Source organism: Pristiophorus japonicus, chromosome 5 (assembly GCF_044704955.1).
Source record: "Pristiophorus japonicus isolate sPriJap1 chromosome 5, sPriJap1.hap1, whole genome shotgun sequence".
Taxonomy (NCBI): domain Eukaryota; kingdom Metazoa; phylum Chordata; class Chondrichthyes; family Pristiophoridae; genus Pristiophorus; species Pristiophorus japonicus.
In genome coordinates, this window is record NC_091981.1 from 230,532,134 (window position 1) to 230,544,484 (window position 12,351).

General features: G+C 41.6%; 1 protein-coding gene across 7 annotated transcripts in view; it reads left to right on the forward strand.

Annotated features, from left to right (window-relative positions):
* Positions 1 to 12,351, forward strand: part of LOC139264626 (ADP-ribosylation factor-like protein 5B) — a 35,693-nt gene that overhangs the window by 4,932 nt on the left and 18,410 nt on the right. For 3 of the 7 annotated variants that reach the window (XM_070881382.1, XM_070881375.1, XM_070881378.1), the window contains 4 exons: positions 1,194 to 1,254; positions 4,312 to 4,459; positions 7,193 to 7,388; positions 7,520 to 8,767. In XM_070881382.1, the coding sequence (XP_070737483.1) occupies positions 4,316 to 4,459; positions 7,193 to 7,388; positions 7,520 to 7,668 (489 nt within the window). In that variant the 5' untranslated portion in view covers positions 1,194 to 1,254; positions 4,312 to 4,315 and the 3' untranslated portion in view covers positions 7,669 to 8,767. Of the gene's footprint in view, positions 1 to 1,193; positions 1,255 to 4,311; positions 4,460 to 5,624; positions 7,123 to 7,192; positions 7,389 to 7,519; positions 8,768 to 12,351 lie in introns of those variants that run through there. The other 4 variants (XM_070881379.1, XM_070881381.1, XM_070881377.1 and 1 more) reach the window with 3 other exon arrangements.

Sequence of the window (12,351 nt, forward strand, 5' to 3'; positions counted from 1 at the left end):
TATTACGTTTTGAATCCTACTGTAAATAAATATAATGCAATAGTTTTCCCTTGTTTAAAAAAAAAAGGAGACAGTAGATTTCTATTACTTAGGGATAGAATTTATTGTGTTATAGTAGATGAATACAATCAGTCAAGGTGAGCAAAATTCCTTGGTGAATATGAGCCATGGAAACTTGCCCATCTCATTAAAACAAAACTTTCCCCCAGAGTATAGAGGCAAAGAAACTGGTTGTGTATGTACTGGGGATTAATTCTATTGATCACTTCTACTCTATCTTAGAGTAAAACATTTTCACAGTTGAACAGAGTTCTGCTTGGTGACACTGCTGTTTGTCTGTTATCTGTAAGTGGTGCCAGATGAAACTTCATATGGAGATGTGTTAAAGATCGTGCAACTTTTGCAACAAAAGTAACCCACAAATGGTGTCAAAGTGAGGGTGAAGTTAGAGATCTGGGATATTCGGTTGTCAATATATCGAATCATTGCAGAGCAGGAATCAATAAAGCAGAGGAAACCATGCTTACACTGTACATGCCTTAAGTGCTTTGCCCATTTTTGATCACTGATGCATAAAGGAAGTATTGAAGTTTTGGAGGTAGCGTGGCAATGAGCCATGGGTTCCTAGTGTGAAAGAGGACTGTCATGAAGAAATATTGAAGTAAAGGTATTGCAGTTCTACATACAAAGAATGAGCAACACTTGGAGTGGATCTCTGGGTAGAGTGGTGGAGGGAAAAAAGGAATCATTAGGAAACACCTGTGATGGAGAGGAGGGAACGGTAGGTGCTTCATGCATGGGTAGCTAGGTTGGGCTGGATGGTCTCTCCATCGCTCTCTACCCGAGTGGTTTGAGGGAAATAAACAGGTCTATAATTTTGCAGTGATTTAGACTTGAAAATATTGAAGTAAAATGTGAGGATAGGAATCTTATTTTAAAATTAATTTAGAGAGACTGTGTCCTGACCAGATGTCTATCCCTGTGCTCCAATATAATCCTGGTGAGCCCTCAGTAAGGTAGAATACTCCCTTAATAATTTAGCAGGACTTTCATAGTTGCCAGTATCTCCTTTCTATTTAATTATATTCTTTGTATATATTTTATTTACAATATATGCTTTGTTAACCAATATGCTTTTATTACAATGTTTTTCTGATGCAATTTTATTTTCTGCAAATAAAAATCTTTTACAGAACATAAAGTTATAATAGTTGGCCTGGACAATGCTGGAAAGACCACAATCCTTTATCAATTGTAAGTAATATTGTAGTTGCCTTTGTTGTATGCATTAACAAAAGCAATCTAGTTGTTGGTCCACAGCACTAATTCTGATATAAACTCATTTAGTACCAAATTTGTGAGTGTTTGGAGTGGGACTACCCAAACTCATTTCACGTAGAACCCTTGTAGCCAACAGGCAGGAGATTTCCATCCAATCGGTTAGGACGGGATTCAAATAGAGGACCCAAAATTGAAAAGTTGAAGTCTAACCCATTGTACCACACTCCTCCTCGTCCCAGATGTATTTTTTTCAGGAAGAAACTCCTTGAACTTTTTTATCAGCTTCCTTTTATTGAATAATCATCTACCATCTTTGACTGACTTTTTTTGGGGTGTGTGGGCAAACAACCTGATCTGAAGCATCTGCAATGCCATTCTGATAGTCATTGGGTAGTGTGAGAGGGCAGTTTAGGGTGATTATCGATCCAGCTCATGGATCAGTACCTTCCCTTCAATCAATCTCTTCTTGATAATGGCTGTAAAATCCCGGCCTTGCAAGGCCTCGCAAAAGCCGGTTTTCGGCGTGCAATTTCTCTTGACAGATCTTCCGCATCCCCGGGAAAAGGACATTCGTGTGGGTGAGATTGGGCTATTTGCCTATTTCTTGCCCAACGAATGTCCTTAAAACTTTTACGCCTGGTAAAAGCAGGCGCATAGTCTACTTTTACCAGCGTAAGAGTTTTAAAACACAAAAATAAAATGTAAACACTTTTTTTTTAAAGAGTGGGGGCCCTATTCATTAAGGTAAGCTTATATTGGACTCTATTCAAAGACATATAAAGAAATCCAAAAAATATATATTTTTTTATAAAACATTTGATTAACTTTAATTTCAATTGGTTTGGGAATTGTGAGGTGTATTTGTTTTTTGTTTTGTGTTTGGGTATTTTGAGTTTTTTTTTCTCATTGATAGTAATAGGAACTTGGAGTTACGGAGTTCCCATTGCTATCGATGAGAATACTATACCATGATTGGTTGTCCAGGCCCACTGACTACAGCTTCTCCAGCTTCAGCTTCAGCTGCGTGCAGGGGTGGGCTCTGATGCGCGGGAAAAGAAGGCCTCCCACCGCAATTCAAGGCATCTCCGGGACCACCAGGTACTTTCGGAATTTTTTTGGAGTCGGAGGCGTTTGTCCGAAGAAATTTCAGGGCCAAATATGTCTGAGATAAGGAACTCTGCATGCAGCATTGGAGTGCAAACATATCTCCTACGATATATTACAGCAGCTTGCTCATGCAGTCTACTACATAACGGTCTTCAACTGTAGTGTTAATTGGAATTTTGGTCATGAAGATTTTGTTGGTTAATGAGTGCCACTCCAGAGTACAAATTGTCTGAATATTGGAAAACATATTTGTTAACATAGTTGTGATTCATACTGCATCTTGAGTGTCAGTGCAGATTTTAATTGTGTACATTTAGTTAATAAACTTCACTTCTATCCAGACATTTTGCATAAATAACTCCCTAATTTGCTGCATGTACTTTAGAAAATCAAAAGGCAACAGAAAATATTAATTTGCATTAAGAGTTCTATCCTAAGTGAAATTTTAGATGTTGCATATAAAGTTTATTACAAATAGAAAAGTTTATTCTCAGAATACTGACTAGTGATCTGAATAAATTAGGAAATCCTAATTTTAGTTATTGACTTCTAAAGCCAATTTCTTCAAGTTCATCTAAATTTGAGTTGTATGTTAACAAATTCATTAGTTACAAATTTTCAAGATAAGATTTTCACTTGATACTTGGAAGAAAGCTTTTTAAAATAGAAATTAAATAACTTTCTAGCTTTTGGAAGGTTTTACTGTATTGACCAGTCTTGCATCCTTGGAAAACTAATTTGTGACTTTACATTTCAATAGACAAATCAAACTAAGGCCATTATATTTTTAGGTGCTTTTCATTAGAAATTAAGATAAAATATTGGACTTTTTAATCTATGACTTCCCCCACAACATAAAATGGGATGTGCCTTTTAAGATACTGATATTCTAATGTTTGTCTGCAGTTTAGTTCTAAACATGGAGTGCTTGTGTCTATTTGAATTGAAATCATGGCAAGAAAGTAAATGTACTCAATTTAGTACAGCTTGTAACCACAGTGATTTATACCCCGGCCGGAGATGGGGTATGCAGTCATTGCATGGCAATTCATTTCCTCAGTCTGGCCAGTCATGGCCAGATCAGCCATGATCTTGTTGAATGGCGGAGCAGGCTCGAGGGGCTAGATGGCCTACTCCTGTTCGTAATTCTTATGTTCTTATGTTCTTATGTGAGTTGACAGTTTGATTGTCACCATCAGGTGATGACCGAAGAAGCACAGCATTAGATCTGAAATCTCAGCCTCTTTAGTTGAGAGGCAGGCACACATTTTATAACATGCACCTACCCGTCGACTAGGAATGGCATAATGTTGTTCTCTCATGATGTTGCTCACAAACACTTGGGAAGAAAACTCTCACTTCTGACTCATAATGCTCATGAATTGATTGCCAAGCTTGTCCAGGGGTCCAGGCTTTTAAATGTTACTGAAACTTTGTTAAATTTTTAGATGCAACTTTTAAATAGGTAAAGTTATTTGGAATTACATTTTCAGTCTTTGACTACATAAATGCCTTCCATGTTTATTCTCAGATCTGATTTAGTCACGTATTTAGTAGGGATTTGACAAAAATGAAACTTTTTTTTTGTCTATGGTATTGTGGTACTGATTTTATTCTTTCTGTCGCTATATATGGATTTAATCCACAAGAAAAGATTGGCCCATCACTTCCCCCGGCCAACATTTCTAGGTCCCGTCTCCTGGCACAACTGCTTTTCCAGCTCTCCCCTGCCCCAGGAATTTTGTGGCTGTTTTTAAAAATTGTAGGGAACATTTATGTGCTGTGCTACAGTGACTAAACATTATTTTGTTCAGTTTTTAAGTTGTTTGAGAATATACAGTTTTTAAAATACCCAACACTGGGATAATGAAGTTATCTTCATATGATATTTGAGGTATATTACAAACTGCCTTCCTTTTTTAGCTTGATGAATGAAGTTGTTCACACATCACCTACAATTGGAAGCAATGTAGAGGAGATAGTGGTCAAAAGTGCACATTTCTTAATGTGGGACATTGGTGGACAGGACTCTCTGCGTTCATCATGGAATGCCTATTACACCAACACCGAGGTATGTGTAACTACCTTGGCAACAAGGTAATGGATTTGTACAGACTGTTTGTGACTGATTTTAGACATTGTGGGATTTTATTAAACTTCATGCTGCATTGGAGTGGGATCCTGGGGGGGTTATGAAATTACCGATCACTAATTGCAGTCTCCTTCAACATGGTTTTAGCTGCTGTATTGACGGGTTTCTTGATTGCATCTACCCTGCATCACCCTTTGTAATAGAAACCAAAAATATATGAAAGAGTAGTCATCACAGATGTAAAAGAGAAGGTCATGCTTGACTAACTTTATTGAATTCTTGGAAGTAACAAAGAGTAGACAAGGATAATGCAGTAAATTTACCTGCATTTTCAAAAGGCCTTAGATAAAGTACTGCATAGTAGACTCATTTCTAAGGTCAGCGCATGAGAAACATAGAAACATAGAAAATAGGTGCAGGAGTAGGCCATTCGGCCCTTCTAGCCTGCACCGCCATTCAATGAGTTCATGGCTGAACATTCAACTTCAGTACCCTATTCCTGCTTTCACGCCATACCCCTTGATCCCCCTAGTAGTAAGGACCTCATCTAACTCCTTTTTGAATATATTTAGTGAATTGGCCTCAACAACTTTCTGTGGTAGAGAATTCCACAGGTTCACCACTCTCTGGGTGAAGAAGTTCCTCCGCATCTCGGTCCTAAATGGCTTACCCCTTATCCTTAGACTGTGACCTCTGGTTCTGGACTTCCCCAACATTGGGAACATTCTTCCTGCATCTAACCTGTCTAACCCCGTCAGAATTTTAAATGTTTCTATGAGGTCCCCTCTCATTCTTCTGAACTCCAGTGAATACAAGCCCAGTTGATCCAGTCTTTCTTGATAGGTCAGTCCCGCCATCCCGGGAATCAGTCTGGTGAACCTTCGCTGCACTCCCTCAATAGCAAGAATGTCCTTCCTCAGGTTAGGAGACCAAAACTGTGCACAATACTCCAGGTGTGGCCTCACCAATGCCCTGTACAACTGTAGCAACACCTCACTGCCCCTGTACTCAAATCCCCTAGCTATGAAGGCCAACATGCCATTTGCTTTCTTAACCGCCTGCTGCACCTGCATGCCAACCTTCAATGACTGATGTACCATGACACCCAGGTCTCTTTGCACCTCCCCTTTTCCTAATCTGTCACCATTCAGATAATAGTCTGTCTCTCTGTTTTTACCACCAAAGTGGATAATCAGGGAACAAATAGCAGAATGGAAAGCAAGCTGGCTATATAGCAGGAAATAGAATAGGGATTAAAGGTAGCTACTCAGACTTGCGGGAGGCAGTGTTCCACAGGGATCGGTGCTGGAACCACTGCTGTTCACCATTTACATGAACGATTTGGAATCGGAATTACAATTTCAAAATTTGTGGATGACACCAAATTGGGTGGTATAGTTCATACAGAGGAAGATTGTGACAAAATACAAGAAGATGTTAATAAACGTGCAGAATCGGCATGTAAATGGCAAATTAATTCCAATATAGATAAGTGTGAGGTGGTGCATTATAGTAGAAAGAATAAGGAGGCCACATAGTCCTTGAAAAATGAAAGTCTGAATGAGGTAGAGAAGCAAAGGATCTAGGGGTACACATTTCTCATCATTAAAAGTAGCAACACAAGTTAACAAGACCAGTAAAAGTTCAAAGCACTGGGGTTCATTTGAGGAATAGAATTGAAAAGCAGAGAAGATGCAAAAAAGATTTACAAGGATGATACCAGAACTAGAGGTTAGAACTATTAGGAAGGATTGAACAGGCTGGGGCTTTTTTCCCTAGAAAACAGAAGGCAAAAGGGTGACCTGATAGAGGTCTTTAAAATTAGTAAGGAGTTTGAAATGGTAGACGTAGAGATGATGGGCCCAAGTTTCGGGCCGTGCCTAGAACGGTGCAGCTCCGACTTGGACGCCCATTTTTCGCGCTCGAAAGTGCACCGAAAAAATACTTGCATCTTCTCCGGCTCCCTGCAGGTCTTCAGCAGCTTGGCGCGGCGCGCACAGAACAGCGAGGGGCGGAGCAAGAGACTCGCGCTGATTCTACAAGTAATGGGGGGCGGGGCTAATTTAAATAAGGCAACGTCGTGCCGGAAACCCTGCGCATGCGCGTTGGAGCACGCGCGCACGCGCAGTGGCACATAAACATTGGCACTCGGCCATTTTTAAAGGGACTAGAGAAGAAGTGAAGATTTGCCTCGTGGACTCCTGGAAAGGCTTGTTATTTAATTTTGGTGATTTTTTTTGTGTTTGGTGGAGCGCTTTTAGCAGCACTGTTGAATAAATCACCTGCTGAAATCAGTGAATGCAGCTTTTCGCTGCTAAACTTGCAGAACAGGTGCTGCATTGGTGCATGCAAACTAAGGACTGTGTGTTTTGAAAAATAAGTGTCAATTCAACTTTGCAATGGAACAACGTCCACCAAGAACAAAGAATTTCTTGCATGAGGAAATGGAGATATTCGTCAACGTCATTGAGCAGAGATGGCAGGAGCTAGATACCAGCAACAGAGGTCGCATAAAAGTGCCACCAAAAGAAATGAAGAAACGCTGGAACCAATTTGCAGAAGATTACTGCGCAGTGGTGCATGCCATTAGATCTGGAAGCCAGTGTAAAAAGAAATGGCATGACCTTGGTCAAGTAGTTAGTGTAAGTAATATTTTCCATTTTTAATGTAATCGTAATTGTAACGTGACTATCTGTATGTCCCACCTTGCAGAAAGACGCACTCTTTATATTTTACTCTTTGCAGAAGAAATTGGGCCACAACAAAAGGGAAGCAACTCTGACAGGAGGAGGCACGCCCAATCTGCATCCACTGACACCCTTGGAACAGAGGGTAGCTGCTATGATGAGTCGTACATGGAGAAAAGCAATCAGTACAGCAAAAGCTGGGCCCGCACACGAGGAAGAGGGTAAGTCCTGAAAATGCATTGTGGCCCTTCAAATCAACCTGCTACCTAGCCTATGTGTGAGAGTACTCATGCCACACATCCGGCCCCCTCCCTTGCTGTTCAACATTTGACTGTTCTGATGTATTTTGCAGAACATGATGATGATGATGCTGCTGCCAATCCTGAGGATCCTGAAGATACAGAACAAGAACCAGTACAACCAGATGCGGATGATCCAGACTGGATAATGGCAGCGATGACTGCAATGTCTGCAGGGGAGAGCTTCCAAATTAATGTTTGAGCCCCCATCAATGGGGAACAGAGTTTCAACCCCTAGCATCGGTTTTGGTTCTACCTTCCATGGTTTGTATTCCGATGTTGCGAGTCCCACTAGTACTGCTGGTGTAATGCAGCAGCCTAGTCAGTGCACTACCGTCCGAGCCTGCGCCTCCCACTCTTATAGGTTCTGGTTCCACCTTCTATGGTTTTGATTCCGACTTTGCGGGTCCCAGTGCTGCTGGTGATATCATGGAGCAGTTTACACCCATTCACCCACCATCCCAGCCCACGGCTCGCACTCGAGTGCTGTCGTCTGGAACACCGAGCGCCCCACCTTCCCAGCCCGTGCCTTGCTCTCTAGTACTGCCGTCTGGAACACAGAGCGTCCCACCATCCCAGCCCGAGCCCCTCTCTAGTACTGCCGTCTGGAACACAGAGCGTCCCACAGTCCCAGCCCGCGCCTCCGTGTAGTGGTGCCGCTTGCAACACCGAGCGTCCCACCGTCCGTGCCCGCGCCTCCCAGTGTAGTGGTGCACTACAGAGGAGAAGGAGATTGGAAACACGCTCTCCTGAGATGCAGCGTGCAACAGATGCGGCTCAGGTTGTTGCATTGGGTATGGAGACCAATGAGCTTACCTGATCACTCATCGGTGGCGTCAGTGCAGTGGGTGAAGAGGTGACGGTCCTGATGGGAGAAATAGCAGTAATGACACGGGAACTTAGGGAACTTAGAATGTCTGAGGGAGTGCAATCGACGGCACAGGCCGTCGGGGAGGGCATGCAAGTGTCGGCACAGGTCGTCAGGGATGGCATGCAAGTGGCGGCACAGGCCGTCATAGAGGTAACTGCTGCAATAAGGGCACACAGCCCTGCCAATCAAATGACACTCCCATGAAGAAGTGAAGTGAACATTCACTGAGATGTGGATGAGACATGGTTGCAGCCTTTCTTTACTTTTTTTTTGGTCTTGATGTAGTTGTAGTAGCGTTTTTTTACATTGAAATTGTTCTTAAAGTTTTGTAACTTTACAACTTATAAGTTATCTTGGGGTTTTTAAGTAATCTTATAGTGTAAATGCTCTCACAATTTCTATCTTATTTAATTTTGCACCTAAAAAGTGATCCTGAAGTTTGTGTTCTTGAGAGTGTAAGATTTTCACATTGAGATTCTTTTGTAACTTTTGTAACTTTACAAGTTTATAAGTGATCTTAAAGCCTTTAAGTGATCTTCAAGAGTCATATTAAAAAGTAAAGTTTGATACAACAAATATTTTATTACAGTGACGTTAACTTTTCAATAAAATATTTTTTCATTAAAACTATTTCATGTTCCATTAACACAACACAACGTAGGAACAACTGCAAAGAATAAACATGTCCATGCGCAACAGTGGTCGCAGAGCCCTCGGGCATCAGTAGTTGAAGCGTTCACGGATGAGCTGCTGGCGCAAGGCTCGAGCAATCGTTAAAAGAGCACGATGGACGGCCCTCCTCCAACCTCGTGCTCCGGCATCAGGCACTTGCATGCTTTCCTGATCGTCGTCATCATCCACATCCTGCTGTTCCGTAATACTATCATCATGCACTGGACCCTCACGTAGGTCTTCTGGTTCCACTACCAGCTCCTGCTGCCTCATGATGGCTAAGTTATGGAGCATGCAGCACACAACAGTGAAGTGACCGATAATCTGAGGAGAATATAGCAAATGTCCTCCGGAATGGTCCAGGCATCGGAATTGCTGTTTCAATGTGCCAATGGTCCTCTCAATGATACTGCGCGTCGCAATGTGCGCCATGTTGTATTGACGGTCAGCTTCTGTCCGTGTCACGCGTAAGGGCGTCATGAGCCAGGTGGTCAGGCGTATCCTTTGTCTCCCAGTAGCCAGCTCTGCCCTTCTGGCTGCTGCTCATACATGTCAGATATAACGCTGTCGCGTAGGATGAACGCATCATGGGTGCTGCCAGGGTATCTCGCATCGACTGACATGATGCGCTGTTTGTCGTCACACACGAGCTGCACATTGATGGAGTGGGAACCTTTCCTTTTCCGGTACTGCTCAGAATCCTCCACAGGTGCTCGCAAGGCTTTGTGGGTACAATCAATGCAGCCCTGTACCTTTGGGAAGCCGGCAATCCTGAAGAAGCCCACAGCCCTCTCATGGATCGCTTGTGCGGTCATTGGGAAATTCCTTTGCGCATACAGTGCAGCCGTGACCTGGTAAATGCAGGCATGTATTGCACATTGAGAGATGGTACACACATCCTGAGGCATAGAAAGAAAGTGCAGCTGTTACCTTCACTGCAACAGACAAGGCAGTTGGCGTTCTGCTTCTGGGTTGAAAATCTGCTCTCAGCATATCACAGATCTCAGCGACAACTTCTCTGCGGAAACACAGCCTTTTGACACAATCAGCCTCGCTCATGTCCAGATATGAACGCCTGGCTCGATATTGTCGATGTGGGTAAGGTCTCCTGCCCATCGACCTGCGGGCTATGACGTTCCTGGTGCGGTGAGCTCTAATCAATTCTCTCCTATGCAGTGAATTGATGGCGAACCATTGCATAATACGTGGTGTTGAGAATACAGCACCCATTCTGCAAATTTCAGTTTAAAAGTGTCTATCTGGCTGCCTCTCCCTGTCCCTGGCCTAATGGCCTCAGTCCCCTTTGCAGCTCGAAAGTTGCTTGCTCTTCAGCTGCCGTCGAGCCACTGCCGCTGCCCTTATCGCATGGCCGAATGGCCTCGGTCCCCTTTGCAGCTTGAAAGCTGCTTGCTCTTTCTTCGGCTGCCGTCCAGCCACTGGTGGAAGGAAGGCCTGCCTGAAGCACCGCAGCTCGAAGGCTGCTGCTGCTTCACACAGGTAGGAACATAGAATATTTAATCTTTGCTTTGTTTATAAATTTTTATTCGGGTTGGATCTTTATTTGTATAAGTATGACTGTTGAATGATTGTAGAATTTAATTACTTCCCTTCACCCCCGCCCTCGTTCCCTACGCCTGATTTGTAACCTACGCCTGATTTGTAAAGTGTAGGCAAGGTTTTTCTGTGCGTACAAAAATCTTCACTTATTCCATTCTAAGTTAGTTTGGAGTAAGTTTTCACTGCCTAAACTTTCAAAACAGGCGTAAGTGGCCGGACACGCCCCCTTTTGGAAAAAAAATTCTGTTTCAAAGTGAAACAGTTCTAACTGACTAGAACTGAAGCAAACTAAATGCCGAGAATTGCAATTTCTAAGATACTCCATTCTAAACCAGTTGCTCCAAAAAAAACAGGAACAACTCAGGCCGAAACTTGGCCCCGATGTTTTCACTTGTGGGATTGTCCAAAAGTTAGAGCCATAAATGTAAGATTGTCACTAATAAATCCAGTGAAGAATTCAGGAGGAACTTCTTTACCAAAAGATTGGTTAGATTGTGGAACTCGCTACCACATGGAAAAGTTGAAGCGAATAGTCTTAAGAGGAAAGTCGATAAGTACATGAGGGAGAAAGGAATGGAAAGATATGCAGATAGGGTGGGAGGAGCATAAACACCAGTATAGACCAGTTGGGCCGAATGGCCTGTTTTTGTGCTGTAAATTCAATGTAATTCTAAATAGGGTAAATAATCTAGATTCATGGAATTGCTCATGACTTGTAAGAGTAACTATACCTTTGGCTTGTAAGGATAAATACCATTTGAAGATTGTTGGCTATTTTTGAAATAGTACATGAATATAATCAGCTTAAACCTTGACATTGTTTGTCAACTGGTTTTCCAGTGGATATCAACAGTAGTAGATATATGGAATAGATGGATGTGAATGTGATCGCTAACTTGTTGTATAACTACTTAATTCATGGTTTGATTGTAATTTAGCAAGTTTCAAATAGGTAACAATTTTACAGGTTCCTGTTTCAAATACTTTCTGGTACAAAATATTTTTTTGTGCAAAATACTTTCTCATGCTATTGATCTGAGTACTTTATGCAATGTTCTAAAGCCTAAACATTACATACAGATGTTTCGCAAAACTTCAAGATATTTTCAGCCCCTTAGTTGTTAAACATTTTTTTAACAACTAAATTGAAATAATTTTTTTTTCAATATCGGAGTAACGTGATTGCTGATTGTAAGAAAGCTGAATGTGAAAAATAGCCTTAGTCTTGTTTTTTTGGTAGAAATCATTAATCTTTTGTTTGTTTTCTCTATCCTTTATTTTGTAAAAATGTCACATAGGTTGAGGGTCCAACACTTGATGTAAAATATACAACTAATTTCCTGTTCAAAGTTGCACAGTTGCAAAATGCTGTAAATTGAACATATCTTTCAATGCAGTAGAGTTCTTTGTACATTAATATTATATGACTAATTTGGAGATTTTTGTACATTTTTTTGTAGAAAATATATAATTTTCAGGACTCCACAAGGAAATTTTGCTCCGATCTCTTAATGTCCTTGGGCAAAGCTGCTGTTTTATCCAGGTTGTCAGGAAGTTTTTTTTTATATTGTGATAAATGTCCTTCTTTTGCCTTTTGCTTTCTCATTTAATACTCAAATTTCATATTTTGTTTTTCAGAAATGTCCTTGTATTGATGTCTTGAATTCTCTTTGTGGCTTTGTATCACTTTGTTAGTTAGCACCCTCGAGTTTTCTCTACTTTGCTCATGCCCTGTTGCAGGTCTTTCTTACAATACTTCCCTTCTCATTTTTATACCCCTATCTC